General features: G+C 38.2%; 1 protein-coding gene across 1 annotated transcript in view; it reads right to left on the bottom strand.

Annotated features, from left to right (window-relative positions):
* LOC143344060 (extracellular serine/threonine protein CG31145) overlaps positions 1–17,710 on the bottom strand; it is a 109,183-nt gene that overhangs the window by 15,342 nt on the left and 76,131 nt on the right. The window contains exon 3 of the mRNA XM_076769655.1: positions 11,695–11,770. Coding sequence (XP_076625770.1) covers positions 11,695–11,770 — 76 coding nt within the window. The remainder of the gene's footprint in view (positions 1–11,694; positions 11,771–17,710) is intronic.

Raw genomic sequence — 17,710 nt, forward strand, 5'->3', positions numbered from 1 at the left:
TGTCTGCGGCGAATTGAAAGAATATCGCAAGCCTTTCGAAAGAATCGACCACGATATAATAAACAATAGATATTATAGAACATATTATATTATTAAATAATGGATGAAACAATTAAAAAGACTTTAGGTGAAGTAAGGTAACTTTAAAGCAAAATAAGTGTATCAAGTATCCGACCACGAACAAAATATGTCCCATGCAAACGTTGCAACTCCTTTTCATCCCTTCAGAGGTTGAGTTTCTTAAAATGTCGAAATAGGTGTTTGATTAATTATATCAAAGAGCATTAAGACCAAGTTTGAAGCAAATCCGACCACAAATAAAATATGTCCCATACAAACGTTGCAACCCCTTTTCACCCCTTCTGAGGTTGAATTCTTTAAAAAACTGGAATAAGTGTTTGATTAATTATATCAAAGAGCATTAAGACCAAGTTTGAAGCAAATCCAACCACAAATAAAATATTTCTCGTAGCAACCCCTCTACGTTAAGTTATTAACGTTTAAAGTTTCGCCAGTACTGAATTTTTTTCTCGAAAATGCGCAGGATTTCGGGGGTATGTGTATTCACCAAAAATGCTTGCAGTTGACCCCCGCAATCGGAAATAATTTTTTCAGAACGATTTCAAATTTTTTTTTCGCATAAAATTTCAGTGGAATCGGAATTTCAGGGTCAGACGCTATATTTTCGGTAAGGAATTTTTTTCTCGAAAACGGGTAGGATTTCGGGGGTATCTCTATTGACCAAAAATGATTGTAATTGACCCCTGCAACCAAAAATAATTTTTCCAAAACGATTTGAAGTTTTTTAATTTAATTTTTGAATAACTTTTTAACGAAGCCTCAATCAACAAATTGATATTCTTGATTTTCGTCTTATTTTGACGCCCAGAATCTCCCATTAAAATTTTTCCCAGGGGTTGTCGAACACTCTGTATATATAGATGGAAACAATGTTTGTACCATTGATTTTATTGAAATATTATCGGAGAATTACCGAGCGATTGTAACAATGAACAAACGTGAACAAAGTACGAACGTATACTTTCGCGTGCCGAGATTCAGTAAACATTCAAATCTTTTTAACCGAACGCAAATATTTCCGGGATAATTCCCGCGGGAATAAACGAAACAACGGACAATAACAAGGGAAAAATGTACGACGCGAGAGATCTCGAAATGCACCACCTCGAAAGATTCTTCCCTCGATCAAATATTTATTCACGATCTTCCTGTAGATTTTACGAGCCACCTGGTACGTACACGGTGGATCTATAACGCCACCGCCGAGAACCAAGTACACTGAAAACGTACATACGTCTACATTTACCAAAATAACGATTAATTCAAGGTCCCTAGATATTTAATGACGGCGATTAAATTACCATCGATACATTCACGTTTGAAATTAATTCTCTCGTGTCGAATAATTCTGGGGAACATCGATATTTATAATTTTACGCGCGATACTTTTTTGAATAAAAAGACAATTTTATTTACAACAAATTATATTGATAAACTGTTTATTTAAACCCTACTTTCGTATTTCGACGAAAGAGTAAAGTCGTACAAAATTGATTTCAAGAACGTATATTTTTCTTGACAGCATGCAATTTTTATTTGAAACGTATCTTCGTACACCAAATAATTTATGAGTGACTCGAACTCGTCGAATTTACTATTTAATAAATCGTTCTTAATATTGAATTTCAATATCGTAGTTAATTCGCAAGACACATCGTGCACAAATTTTTTAACCATAAAAATAGTAACACGTTCATTATATTAGAAACGTTATTAATATACCGAGTTAAATGCAAAAATGCGAGGGAAAGTATTCGTTATTTATAGCTATTGCAATCGCTAATTACCAGTAAAAATTTCACGAATTCTGCGCTATTTACCAATATTCCAGCAGACCGATTTACCAGCAATATTGAGAAGCAATGGGTCGATTTCAAACAAACCGCATTACTTTGATCGAATAGCCAGCATAGCTCTCGATTAGAATACCATGGAAATCTGGAGCATTGTTTTTTGGCATGTTTATGTCGAAACCTTCGAATTCAAAAATATCGGATTTTAAAAATTGGAGGTACGACGAATCGTTTGTCAACCTACGCAAATTAAATACTAATTATTTAAATTTCGTAATCTATGCTTGTTCTATATGTTAGTTTTGCAAAAACTGAAAACTACCTCTGAAAAATTCGAGTGCTTCTGTATATATGCACAATGCTCTAGATTCTTTAAGGAGATTTTTTATATAGAATTAAATAAGTGACTCGTAATTTCTTCTTGCGATATTTCTTAAAATACCTTCTCACAATTAAATAAAAATTTCAAGCTTGAAATAGCCATGGAATCGAAATGTATTTTAATACCATGCATGTACAGGACGTTTCAAAACAATGGGACAGGTCGAAATATGCGTATTTGGTCCAGAAAGTAGCGTGAGTTTACACCTCTCGTACTCGCCAGCAGAGGGCTACGCTAAACCTGTACTTTTCTCACAAGTGCTCGATCTCTCCTTTCCTTTTCTCCTGATTTTAAGTAATTAAAAGAGTCTTGACCCTTTTTAAATTACTTTTCTGAGGTTCGAATATTAGTTTAGTTAATTTAGGAGTCGTTCTTCCTAAATATAATGTTCCTTGGTGTCCTTGCCATAAACTCCAGCTCATAGAAAGTTTTTCCAGAAACTTTAACGGTAGTTGGGAAATTGATGGGTATCGGTATTAAATATCTCATTGGATCGATCTTGATGCTAGTTCTCGAAAAGCGATGCATCATTCTTCGAAAAAAAAAAGCAACAGCCAAACGGTGACACGTGAAACAACGAGGAAAGTTTTAATTCGTGGCACAGGTAAATTATTCGACACGGCGGGCCGAGTTTATAACGTTTCCTTCGAAATGTCAGTCGCAAGAAGTTCACCGTTTTACTGCGATGCTTTATTGGCAAATGTAGCGACGCTCGAAAGGTTGCAGGTGGTCGAGATTGCTGACGAAAATAGACAGGTGAATCATAACTCGCCAAGATTTCGCGCGTTTCGTGTGCCCCCCGCCTTCTTTTAGCGAACACTAACCTTTCGAAAAGCGAACGAAGCTATCGATGCGAAAATACCATTCCTCGTAAATAATTATCATCTGCTAAGCTAGGAGCTTTCATGCTCTGGTGAGAAATTATGGTAAGGAACTGCAACTCGAGCACAAAATTTTTGACGGTTTTTTGTGAGAAATTATCCATTCTAAAAGTAAGAAAAACGTTGATTTTTTAAGATGTTCTTAATCAACGTTTGTGACACAATTTGTACGTGTTTGTATAAATTTGATATGAGAAAGGTGTTTAAATATTTGCTGTGCTTATAAAAAATATTCAGACGAAATATTATGCCTAAAAATATCGTCTTCACCTTGACATTATGACAGCTGGTGGACGATATCTTTCACGCAATGTGTCCTAAATTCAAGCTGCTGATATAGAAGAAACGAATCGAGCCTAATGTTTTTAAGAAGTAATCTAAATTTTTTCAACAATCATTTTCATCTCGATGATCTTAAAATCGAGCATGCATCTACAGTCTTCTTCTGCTCCACACAGAGTGCATCAAATAAAAAGTTACAAAGCTATTTTCTGTAAATTTAATATAGAGACATCAACATTATTTTTCTATTTTAAATTAACTTTAACCATGCAGAATAGAAGTTACTCTCTGTTAAAAAAAAGATTGATCCTTCTCTTGCAACTATTTACTAGCTTGTACAATAAATTCTACCGAAGTTGAATTTATTGTACAAGCAATTATTACAATTGTAATTCAATTACAATTGGAGCAGAATGGAACATTTTCTAGAATCAGAGTTCAGCGCCAAAATAATTTTCTATCGAGAAATTAATTCTCGTCTAAGGACGAGCTTTCGAACGCTTCGATCCGGTTTGGTATCCGAGTGTAGCGTCGCTTCCTATGCTCGCCACCAGAGGGATCGCGCTCTCACAAGTGCTCGATCGTTCCCTCGGATTTTCACGAGTTCCCACATCGCAGCGAAGAAGCAACGCCACACGAGTAAATCCAGATTTTCGAAAGATCAAGAGTAACCATAATAACGAGTGGCGCGCGAAACGATCCCGAATATGGAAACGCTTAAAGACAACGGCCGACACGAAGCAACGAGACTTGGAAAACCACGGATGGCTGGCCAGGGGAAACTTCTCCGAGCAGCCCGGGCTAATTAATACGACGGTCGAGCGGTAATTAGCGCGTAATTTGCATCTGATTAAAAGTTAACTGCCGTCGCAAGGCAGCCAGCCAGGCCTCGCCTCCTGACCTTCCGACTTCGCTGGCATAATTTTGTTTACCGAGCTCCTCCGTTCGCGAATTTTCGGGGCACCGTTTCGCCCCGGTGCCGCGAAAGTCTGCGGAAAAGATAACCGGTATTTGGAGGGAATAATTGCGCGGAACAAGACCGCCAGTCGCCCTGGTATTTTCTATTCAAATGAACCCGTTCGCAAATTGTCCCTGGCAATTATTAATCGTAGGTATAATAAGGTTTGCTGCTTGTTTTGGCACTCGAGCGACGGGATTCAAACTATTTCGAGACAAACCTAGTCAAGAAACCGTTGCTAACGAAAGTCTTGAATATCTTGGGATTCGTTAGAAATCTTGGTGAAACCATGCACAGAAATAAGAAAGATTTACGAAATCTCGCTATGAAAAGTAAATGTATTTTCTGGAGTTGTTTGGCCATCCCTGGGAAAAATTTTAATGGGTGATTCTAGAGGCCAAAATAAGGCTTCGTTAAAAAGTTATTAAAAAATTTCAAACCGTTCTGAAAAAATTATTTTTAGTTGCAGGGGTCGGTTACAATTATTTTTCGTGAACAGACATACCCCCGAATTTCTACTCGCTTTCGAGAAAAAAATTCGAGTAGGTGAAATTTTCCGGCGAAATTAAAAAATTTCAAATCGTTCTAAAAAAATTATCTTTGGTTGCAGGGGTCAATTACAATCATTTTTGGTCGATAGAGATACCCCCGAAATCCTACCCGTTTTCGAGAAAAAAATTCCTTACTGGAAATATAATGTCTGATCCTGAAATACCGATTTTACTGAAATTTCATGCGAAAAAAAAATTTGAAATCGTTCTGAAAAAATTATTTTTGGTTCCGGGGGTCAATTACAATCATTTTTCGTGAATACACGTACCCCCGAAATCCTGCGCATTTTCGAGAAAAAAATTCAGTACGGGCGAAACTTTAAACGTTAATAAAACTTTTTAACGAAGCCTTCATTAACCAATTGGTATTCTTGATTTTCGTCTTATTGTGACCTCCAGAATCTCCCATTAAAGTTTTTTCTAGGGATGGCCGAACACCTTGTATATACATTTAATAAATTTAGAAATAAATTTTTCTTCGAGAACCATTCGGTTAGTTTTTCGTTAACGAGTTTGATATTTTGCGACGATTTAATGCGCGACGTTTGATTTTCTTTAATTTGAAGGTCCAATTTAGCTCCACTGGGGAACAATTTTTACGAACGAGCAATCGTAAATAGCTCGTTCGAGTGTCTATGAAACCAGTTTTTTTCTTTGGAATGCGCGAAACCGCGAACGACCAAACGCTAATTACGGGCCGGCTAATGATGTAGGTCGATGTTAATTATTGCTTCACGTCCACGAGTGGCGAGGCGAAAGAAAAATGTCTGCCCCGCGCCGGGCCACTTCCCTTTAACGAGTCGGATTAAACATATTACGTGCACGTATTCGATAAATTCAATGCTGGGAGCATTGAAAGCATTTTCTTTTTGCGCGCGCGCGCGCGTTACGGGAAAGTAATCCGAAAAAATATTAAATTGCACGCGTTGCAACAAACTTTTCCAGTAAACTTGAATTCCACGAATAAAATTTAAAGATCCATTCGTTACGAACCGGAGGAAATTATCGAAATTTTTCAGATGAAAATGCTATTCTGGGAAAACCCAGGGAAGAGGAAGTTGTTTTTAATAATCGAGTAGACGGAATTCAAACGCGGAAGTTCCGAGCGAAATTTAATAACGCGAACTTCTGAATCCGCGAGAAAGTACGACGAGGATAGAAAATACTATTTTTTCTTATCGTTACAGAGAATTTAAACAAACAGGAATTTTCTTACTGGGCATAACGATCATTTTGGGAATATTCGAAGACACGCAACTGTTATTTTTAACGTAATTACGAGATTCCGAGTATTATTTTTTGCTTACATCATGATGTGAGAAAATGCAGTGCTTTACGATGGAAATAAATTATTTATTTAATTAGTAGAGGAAGTGCAACGTGCGTGGAATGCTAGTTTCTTTGAATCTACGGCAGAGAATGGGAATGAATAACACTGCATAATAAATTAGTATTTATGATTCTCAGTAATAATGACAAACAAAAAGTATACGAGAATGGCTAAAACTGATTAGCTTTTAATATTTTTCTTTATAAATACGTGCATTTGGTCGTAAGTGTGGCGACAGTTCCCGCGTTCGCCAGCAGAGGGCTACGCTTTCTCGCAAGTGCTCGACCAACAGACTGTTTCTATACACACACGTTTCTTTCCTCCCATAAAAAAGCGTTTAAAAACATGTTTGAGCGCGAACCAAGCATATTACTATATTCCATTAACTTTACGAATTTTATCTCGCGATAGAAATAAGGGTGTACCGATTTTGTCACTCGAAAGCGGGATTTATCGTGTATGAGTTATATAAAGGGTAAATTACCTCTTTCTCCGTGACAAAACGAAAAAGTGTACCTTCCAGGAACGACCAAAAATGAGCGAAAAAGGAGAAATAAGGGTGGCTGTTCGAGACACTCGGTGAGCAGAGGCAGCGCCCGCAATCAAAGAGCCTTCAAGGGGGCACCGATAAAAAGATCTACGAAGAAATAATTTCCCGAGTGGGAGCGTTTGCGAAAAATTGTCCATTCAATGAATCTTAGCGTCCGGGAGGAGGGTCTGCCACCGCGACGGGGAAAAAGAAAAGCCGTGACTTGTTCGTTTCGAAAGGAGGAAAAGAGGTGTCCCTCCTTAACGTGTAACGAGAGCTTATTGCGGGATTGGTGGCGTCGGGACGCTCGCAATTTCGCCGGGAATACTCTCTTTCTCCCTCTGTGGGTATAGGGGCGGTGGTCGAGGCCGGAAACTTTCCATGGAACTTATTGCCGAACTTATTACCGGAGTTTAAGCCGGTCTCGGCCACTTATCGCGGAATCTTCGGCCAACCGGAAGTTTAAAGGGGCAAATGTGTGCACCAGAGGGATTCGAAAGGGTCGAAGGTGCAGGGGAGATAAAAAGAGATGCAATAAGCGGTCCCGGCCACCCTCGCTTGTCTCGAATTTTCTCTCCACTTCGGGATATTACGTTGTCTCTACTTTATTCCCGTCTTTCGGTCCCGTTCTTCCGGCACTGTACCGTTACTGCCCCGTAACTCGTTTCGAACGATTGAGACGCCGAGGGCTGACGCAGTCGAGACGCGTGGATCGCGGTTGGATCGAAATTTCCTACCAGCCCCGCGTTTCAACAAATTTTAACACTAAAATTATAACAGTTCCTCCTTTATATTAGGTAAAATATTAGATAACTCTCAGCGACTATATTCTTATCATATACGGAGTGTTGGGTCCTGGGAAAAATTTTAATGGGAGATTCTAGAGGACAAAATAAGACGAAAATCAAGAATACCAATTTGTCGTTGGAGGCTTCGTTAAAACGTTATTAACGTTTAAAGTTCTGCGGCGTCGCCTCCCACGCTCGCCACCAGAGGGATCGCGCTCTCACAAGCGCTCGATCGACCCCTCGGTTGTTTTATATACGATCTACAACCGATTTCCTAATATTCCAGTCGTCTAAGGCAGGGACTGCTAGAAAACCTTACTGATGAAGTCCACCATTCCCTTTCCTTTTTAATAACTTTTTAACTAGAATCTCCCATTAAAATTTTACAATCCAAAGTACGTAATATCCATCGCAAATAATACGAGTACGTTTACCCGATTTTTAACGAATGTTTTTAGAACAATCTCGACTTTGGACTTTGTTCCGACGTTTCTAATTGAATTCCAGGGATTCGAAGGTCAAGAAATTAGCAAAAACACGCGTCGAATTAAACTTCGAGGGGGTAAGAAATGGGAACAATCGAGAAAAGTGTCGGTCGATCGGTTGGAATTACGAAATTATCGCGACGTCTATCTCCGTTTTTTTTTTTTTTCACCCCGAGCATCTCCCGTCACGCAGCGAAGTCTGCGGTTTTACCCGGCAGCGGGGCTGACGAAGTTATGTGGATGGGATTACGAGCACAATTACATAAGTGGAGGCCCAAGTGCCTCGTGCCGTGAGAGAGCCACTCGAACTGTCCTTGCCTCTTCTACTCAATTATCATTGTCCGTTCTCTCTTTCTCCCTCCAGAAAACGCGATACGTCACATCCTCCTATTGTCTGAGACCCAGAAACGCTTTCGCGAAGACCTGGCGGGAACGAGTGTCGAGGGTGGTGATCGTTTTGGATGCGTCACTTATTTCTTCCTCGGGGGGATGCGCGGCACTCGTCGAGCGGAACAACTTCGACGTGTCTTTCGAGGAAACATCGATACAGTTTGAGTCAGAACGAAACTGCGAACTTTTACAAATAAAGGTAATCTGGTGAACTTTTAACTTCCACGGTCTTTCATTTTCTGTTTTAACGCGTCCGCTGCCGGACGAAAACCTTAAAATTTTTTGGGAGATCAGAACTCTCATTCTGGGCAATTGTAAACCACATAAATTAGAATGAATCTGTCAACAGTCAAATTTTAAGCTTCTACATTAACACTCTAATCCCGTAAAGTTTCCACTTTCAGCAGTATGATTAATAAAAGTTTTAAAAGAACATTCGCTTCAGATATTTTGAAGTGAAATATAAAAGTTTCAACTATATTTAACATGAGATGGACGTAGAATTGTGAAACTGTGTTCGAGAAATGTAGAACTTTTGAGGGTAGCCAATTCGATTTTTTGGATTCAGCCAACTCTTCGAAGCTTTGAATAAAGTAAATAATGCTTTCAACTGGAGAGGACCAATGTTTCAGCGTTTAATTCCCGATTGCTATCGAGGGGAATGTACGAGCGTGAGTCAACGCGAGTCTTGTGGGATTTCGCGACGCGAGGCGTCGTGACGTCACGGACAAACTGTTGAAGTAATTTCTCGCTGGCTGCGAGTTCGAGATACGAAACTTTCCGGCCCTATCTTTGCACCGGTGGCCCGACTGCGTAGTCATTCGTGGAGACCGGAAGTCCGATTTCTACTCCAATTTCCTACGAGTTGCTCCTAATTGCATCAGACGTCTGCGTTGCCCGTAAATATTATAACATGCCTGTGAAATGAAGCACCACAGAAAGTATACTCTACAACGAAACGAAACGAAATATAAGGGTAGATTTTTTTTAAAAAAGGTTGCTTTTCATAATTATATTCAAAAATTTTAAAATTACTATTTATTAAAATAAAAGAGTCGTTCGTTAAGTTTGGACAACGCGAATTCGGTAATCGAACGGTGCAACTTGTACGAAAGTGTTCGCGCTAGTTCAACGATTAAATGAATCGTTTTTTTTTAAATAGGTTGCTTTTCATAATAGTATTCAAAAATTTAAAAATTACTATTTATTAGAATAAAAGAGAGTCGTTCGTTAAGTTTGGACAACGCGAATTCGGTAATCGAACGGTGCAACTTGTACGAAAGTGTTCGCGCTAGTTCAACGATTAAATGAATCGTTTTTTTTTAAATAGGTTGCTTTTCATAATTGTGTTCAAAAATTTAAAAATTACTATTTATTAAAATAAAAGAGAGTCGTTCGTTAAGTTTGGACAACACAGATTCGATAGTCGAACGGTGCAACTTGTACGAAAGTGTTCGCGCTAGTTCAACGATTAAATGAATCGTTTTTTTTTAAATAGGTTGCTTTTCATAATTGTATTTAAAAATTTAAAAATTACTATTTATTAGAATAAAAGAGAGTCGTTCGTTAAGTTTGGACAACGCGAATTCGATAGTCGAACGGTGCAACTTGTACGAAAGTGTTCGCGCTAGTTCAACGATTAAATGAATCGTTAATCGCGTAAACCAACATCGACTCGTCTAACAAGTTGACCGAATTCTACGCCGTTTCTCGATTTTATCGCGTCCCCGAAACGGTTCTAGCAGATTTGATTACCGTCAAAATAATTTAAGGTAAACCCTGTTCCAAACTACAAAAGTTTTCCCTCCTATCTTCGTCCTCGAAGTTTTACACCTTCATTTGTAACACTAAGCAGTGCACTCGGTTCTCTAAACGTCAGTTATAACTCATGCGTTTAGCAGAGATAAGCGGCAGCTTTCAAGAAACTCCTGGCTCCTTTGATTAACCGAGTAGATATACTCGTACTTTAAGAAACCAAACATAGAGGGGAGGGCAGTTTTAAAAGTTTATACCCAGATACTTATCTCGATGTTTTAACAGTAAACCTACCATGACCGGTCGAACGAGCATTTTTAAAATTTCGTTTAAAATTTCTAACATACAATGCTATTTTAGCGTCATTTAACTTCACGATTTTTCATATAATTATATATTGTTTACTTTCTGAGAAAAATATGCAGTCTGCCTATCACGACCGGTTGAACGATTCATATTTTTTTATAAAAGATTGTACAAAAGACTGTATCAAATTCTGGCTAGCTTCCGATCTAAATAGGAAAGTAGAGAATCTTCTAAAACTTTACACGCGTGCAGTTCCGAAATTATTAGCGTTTTATTAATTATTGAACCACTGTTAGAGACGGTAAAGCTTCCTCTTTGAAATGGTTTTTGGTTTTTGACGATCGGACTTTCCGTTTTCGAGATATCGTGATTTATGTGAAAGGCAATTTTTGTTAATTCGACTATCGCTGTCTCGTGACCTAGTTACTACGATCACGTGTGGTCAACGACCTTGCCAAGGCTGTAGTGGGAGTTCATTGACCGCGCGACGTAAACAAACGCCTCATATCTTCGAAACTAGCCACCGCATCGACTTGAAACTAAAATCGCCATATCTCCTGAACTAATTGAGCTATCGACTCGTACAAACGCTCATTTTAAAGGGCATTTCATCCCCTATCCAACGATTATACCAACTACTATAATTTATGCCGTCTTCTATGATTATTTTGCAATTTACTTTGACACTACATACCCAAAGAAGTTTCAACAGTTCTTATTGATTATACGACCGATGTGCGATATAACTAGACTATAAATTGTTTAAAATGAATTTAAATCCCTATACAGGATGTTTGAGTAGTTACTAACCAGCATTTTCTCATAAATAATTGTTTTCTCCGGAATTAACTACGGTATCAACTTGAAACAAAATTCTTTCTCAACGGCGTTTCATCCTCTATCCGATGAAAACTCTAACATCGTGCAGAAAATTTACAAACTACGTCGAAATTTAAAAATACTAAGTATGCACATTCAGAGTAAAAAATATGCTACATAAAAGAGAAAGATATCTTACAAATAAACCAGTTCCTCAAGTTTGCATAATATAGTTACAAAGTAAGTATATTTTAATTATAGAAAGATTCACAATTCTTGTGATCGTAACGTCCCATTCGTTGGCGGTGCTCCCCGACTCGAAACTCTCGGTAATTCTTTGTTCGGGGAATTTAATTGCACTCACCTCATAGGTTTGAACAGCGCCTGCATGTACGAATAGTTTATCTCGAGCTTCAGCTGCGTGCCGCCTTCTTTCTGAGCTGAAAACAAAAATGGTAAAACAGGGGTTGTTTACTCTCCAGTTTCGCGGAAATAAAGGCGCGATTATCCGGCCGAGCGACCGGAACACGCAAATTGCTTAGGAGTAGTTTTCCGGCTCGATTTTCTCGGTCTGACGGAGCCGGAACAAGCGGCATTTTCGATTCAATTGGTCCCAGTACGATTAAGTCGCGCTTAATTGCACTTGCCGCGTATGCAGATATCGAGCAATAATCAGAAAAGTCTGTCGAGCACCGATTTCGAATAACCCCCCTCGCTGTTTGAGCATCGTTCGACCCGACTTCTTCTGTATTTTCATCGTTTTACAGCAATCCCCGGTTTCGAGCGACAATATTTGCGTCAAATGCAAGTTACGGCCTCGAGCCCGGCCACTGTTTATATTTATTCAGCGCGATCGATGGATCCTCGTTGACTTCAGCTCGAGATCAAAATCGCTTCGAGCGAACCAACGATCCCATTTTTCAACCGGAAATTATTGTATCTATAATCATCGTTGTCGACGACAATTGGCACCAGTTATTCTTTGCGAACGAAATTCAGCAATGCTTGGGTAACATCGTGAAAAACACTGGATTATTTTGCACTCGTCGATCTTTCGTCGAACGACAGAATTCTTTAATTAATTAAAAATCGTAGTATTCAACGGTCAAATATTTCCCAGAAAATTTCGAATAAAAACACGAGCTCGACAGCCTCGAAGCTTACGAATGAAATAGTTGTACGGTTTCGTAATAATGAAAAATCGCGCAGCTCGCGGCAAGTTGACGTGAAAAAAAAATTCTTGGCAGAGACGCGCGGAGGAATATCGATCGTTCGTCGCCCACTGTGTCAATATCATAAATGATATATGCCTAATTTACGTACCAGCCGTGCGGGTTACTCGAGGTCAATTTATCATAAAGGACAATAATTAATCGTCGCTCTCCTGTCGTGTCGCCGAAGTTATTGACTCGAACTACTTACACCTGAATGCCCAACAGCCGGAGATGGGCAAAATCTTGATCTAAATAAAAACTCCAAACGACAAACGAAACAAAACACTATTCATATAGTAATAGTAATAAATTACTTTCAAAATTAAGTAAAACTACAAAACAGCAAAATAATTTAAAACTATTCATCCGAGTAATTTCAACGGTGTTTTTCTGTTTATCTATTACTTTATCTTTGTTTCCGTACAAACTTCGTCCGACTAATTATTTTCTTGATTATCTAAAATGTACTCTTTTAAACGAGTATTCGTGTTACGAGTTATCAGAGATAACGTTAAAAGCGCTTGTTCGGGAGGCAAAGTCAGAAACGAGAGTTATAATTAAAATTAACATTGAAATATGGAACGCGTCGTTACGCAACTAAGAGAAAGGCAAAGTTCTCTGTCGAGCGTGTTACCATTGTGCAAGAGCTTGTTTGTCGTGGAACTTATTTTCTAAAACAATTATAGATCGACGCGAGCATGTAGCGGGATAATGGGATATTTAAGAACGCTGACATTTTATGCGAACATCCATCGATGTTCGAAACCGATCGAATGGAAACTACCTTGAACTCGTGTAAAGTTGTAAGGTCACTCGCTTGGGAGGAAAAAGGGAGTTCAGATTACTGGAGAAACAGATAGAAAATAGAGCATCCGAGAGTTTACATTAACTACTAAATATCGCTTGATTTAAATGCAAAATGTTAAAATCAAAATTTAATTACTCGATATTTATTATCGAGGCTTCTTTATTTGCATCAGCTGTTTCGCTGCGGTGTGGAAAAGGAAAAGAGACTGGGATATTTGGAAGTCGTTCGAGCGCTTGTGAGAGCGCGATCCCTCTGGTGGCGAGCACAGGAAGCGACGCCACAATCTCCAAGCTATTTTTCACACAAATTATTCATACTTCGTAGTAAATATCTTGAAAAGAAACTCGTCGACAGACGACAAAATTAATGTTTTCGAGCTGAAATTTAGAAAATGCGCATATGTATATTTAGGGTCGTCATCTTTGGCGTTAATAAAGAATGCAAACATGGAGGATTTCAAGATTTGGTGTCACATCATCTGAAATATTCACCTCATAAAAGAGTCAATGGTTTTAGATTGATCTTCGCGTTTAAAGAACAGAACCAGCGAGATCGGTAAAATTAGCAAACGTAAAAGGCATTACAGAGTGCACAGAATTCTCGTTACCGGCACGTGCAAAATCGCCATTTCTTACGAACGCAAAGCTTATTGTTAGAGACCGTGCAAACACCGAAATCGTATTTCCTACGAACGTTTCAATATACGAGACAACCTAAGAAAATTCTCCAACTTTTCTAACGCCAGCACACTGACCTCTCCCATAACTTTCTTACATCGATTTTTTAAGATTATATTGCACTATAAACCATATCCTGGAATTTAATTTGAATAATATTCTTGAGCAATACATTCCAAACTGTCCACCCGTATGTATTCATTAATACTAATAAATTTATATATGAACTTATATAAACCTGAGAAAATTATTTTTCTGTAACACACAAAGATATCTATAATTCAGAAGTAAATAATTAAATAATTTTATTCATTTTATCGACGATACGTAAAATCAAATAAAATAATGTTCAACCGTTTGTTTCGTTTAAAATGGCAATTTTCATATTTCAAATTCCCATTATATGGGGCATCGTGTTCTTCGATATTTTTACTTGTCAATTTATGCAGTAAAACAATTCACGAGAAGCAGAAAACAGTCACAGTTATTATCACACAACCGATTTAACTTTACATACAGAGCGTTCGTTTCCAAACTCAACAAACGTCTCGAATACTTTTTTAAACAGAAATTAATATTTCCATTCACAGTAAAATGGAAGAAATTTTAACGGAGAGCGTTCTTTTTCGTCTCGAAAAGATATTTACATACCCCGCGGCCAAATAATTCACTTTCTTGTCGTTTGAGAGCAACTGCCAGCTTCAAACGAAGAATTCCACGAGCAAAAGGGTTTCGTACGAATTGAATTCTGCTGGTAACTTTTAGGAGGCCAAGGCGGAGATTTCTAGCCGATTAAACGTTTAATTTCGTGGACCGTGATTACGTATCGAAATCAGCTCGCAGGGAATCGAATGGCACCCTCTCCGCTCAATTTAATTATTGTTTAGCAACTTGGATCGACCTCCTTTGTCACCGAGATGCCCGGGGAACCATCTCCGCCCTATCCTCCCTTTTGATCGACGATCTAATTTCCTACGGCAGTTCGATACTGCTTAATAATTGCATCCGCGGCAGCCGGGGGGACTCCTTGGCGCTGATTTAACTTCGTTCCGCTGCCACTCGACCCTACGCTAGCCTCGCTATTTGTTTAACAAACTGTCTCTCAGCGGCTAAATGTAATCGAAATTACACCGATCCCGTCTATCCGACGGAATTTTCTACAGATCGAAGAAATCGACGGAAACCTCGCCCTTCGAACCCGTATTTCCAGCTCCCCGGATCCACGGAAAGTTGTTTAAAATCGAAACGCGATTTAAAACTCTCGTTCGACAAGCCTCCGTTCCGACTAATCCGTATGTATCATTTTATTCGCGAGCTCTTTTGTGATTCATCAAATTGTATCGAACAATGTCGTCGAAACTTTTGTCTTCCCCCCTCCATTTTTTCATTTTTTATTGTACAGATCGAACAACAGTATTCGTTTGATTAAAATTTAATATTCCGTTTGAAATTCGCGATACCAGCACGGGCGGAGCTTGCGCAAACAAAATGCTATCGCGAATATGATTTCCATATTTTCCATCAGGATCCACTGTATCGATGGAAGGCTGATCAACGATAGTCTATTCCACTGAAGTCCGTAATCAAACATGTTTACTTCTAGGCGCGGAATTGCTGTCCGACTGTCCACTGAAATTTCTTTTTTGCTGTTACGAGTATCAGAACTGAATGAATTTTTCGATAATCTTTGCGAGAGTGACGTGACCTAAGTATTGTACTGAGCAGGACACGATTATAAAATTTATAACTTTACATAAACTGAACATTCACGAATTCTATTAAAGTATTGATAGTGTACGAAAAATTAAATTCTTTCGTTACCTTCTCTGTTCATTATTTAAGGAAAATATACAGAGTGAACATTGTTTCCGTACAGAAATAGTTATTTATAACGCAAAGTTTGTTATTAATATCAATTGGAGTTCACATGTCAAACTGGACTATACTTGTTTCAAAAATGTATAATTATAGCAAATAGAAACTGTCGAATAGAATGGAGCTTTAATTTACAAAACTACAGTAAATCTGAACAGTTTTACTATCAAATAGACACGAGTATCGCGATTACCAAACGATCGACCATGAGTGAACGATCGCAAATTATGCGTACGTCGATGCCAGAACTAATTTTAAAACGTTACGGTTCTGAGACCAGGAACAATCCGTTTCGCTCGTTCTCTCTTTCGATTCGTACGATCGTTGCATTGTTGGTCAATAAACCGCGTCGCGGTAATTACTAAGCACAAAGCCACGGTCACAATAACACCGGTTAATTGACTGGCTTCATGGGCCGTGGAGGAATTAATTTCAACGCAGAAGATTATTACGGCGCCGTTTCCAAATTAATTTTATGCCACCCGCGTCTAATTCTCATTGTTCGATTCGTTTGTTGCGATGGTTACGTTTCATACGTTCTGTCATAGCTCTGCTAATGAAACGTATCGCGGACGGGAAAGCTGGCAAGACAAATTCAGTATCTTGGTTTTACCCTGGGAAAAATTTTAATGCGTGATTCTAAAGGCCAAAATAAGACGAAAATCAAGAATATTAATTTCTAAACTGAGGCTTCGTTAAAAAGTTGTTAAAAAATTTCAAATCATTCTGAAAAAATTATTTTTAGTTGTGGGGGTCAATTACAATCATTTTTGGTGAATAGACATACCGCCTAATTCCCACGCGTTTTCGAGAAAAAAATTCCTTACCGAAAATCTAATGTGAAGCCAGATATGCTTCCCTGAAATTTCATGAGAATCTTTAAAATGTCATAACTTCTGAACGGATTGGACGATTTTAATGTTTAAAAAAGCAAATTACGCGTATTTTGATGGAGAATATGTAGAAATCGCAAAAATATTCGAAAAGTTGGTTCTTGACTCCGTAAAATGAGAAAAACCCCATGACCAAAAATGGTCCAATCTTCAAACAGCCATAACTCCTAAAATAGTGAATATATTTCAATGAAACTTTTTTCTAAAGTAGAGCCCATGGGTACCTACAAAAAAGTATTAGACAACTTTTCTCTAGGGCGTCAAACAAAATTACTAAAAATCAAAAACGACGTTTCAAGAAAAATCGACAAGGGGGTAAAAGGTGCCTAAAATTTTCGGCGAATAAAAAAAATTTCAAATCGTTCTAAAAAAATTATTTCTAGGTTCTGGGGTCAATTACAATCATTTTTGGTCAACAGACATTCCCCCGAAATCCTACTCAGTTTCGAGAAAAAAATTCATTACCGAAAATCTAATGTGAGGCCAGATATGCTTCCCTGAAATTTCATGCGAATCTTTAAAATGTCATAACTTCTGAACGGATTGGACGATTTTAATGTTTAAAAAAGCAAATTACGTGTATTTTGATGGAGAATGTGTGAGAATTCCAAAAGTATTCGAAAAGTTATTCCTTAACACCGTAAAGTAAGAAAAACCTCATAAAAATGGTCAAATTTTCAAACGACCATAACTCCTAAAATAGTGAATATATTTCAATGAAACTTTTTTCTAAAGTAGAGCCCATGGGTACCTACAAAAAAGTATTAGACAACTTTTCTCTAGGGCGTGAAACAAAATTACTAAAAATCAAAAACGACGTTTCAAGAAAAATCGACAAGGGGGTAAAAGGTGCCTAAAATTTTCGGCGAGTAAAAAAAATTTCAAATCGTTCTAAAAAAATTATTTCTAGGTT

Source organism: Colletes latitarsis, chromosome 7 (assembly GCF_051014445.1).
Source record: "Colletes latitarsis isolate SP2378_abdomen chromosome 7, iyColLati1, whole genome shotgun sequence".
In the NCBI taxonomy this organism is placed as follows: Eukaryota; Metazoa; Arthropoda; class Insecta; order Hymenoptera; family Colletidae; genus Colletes; species Colletes latitarsis.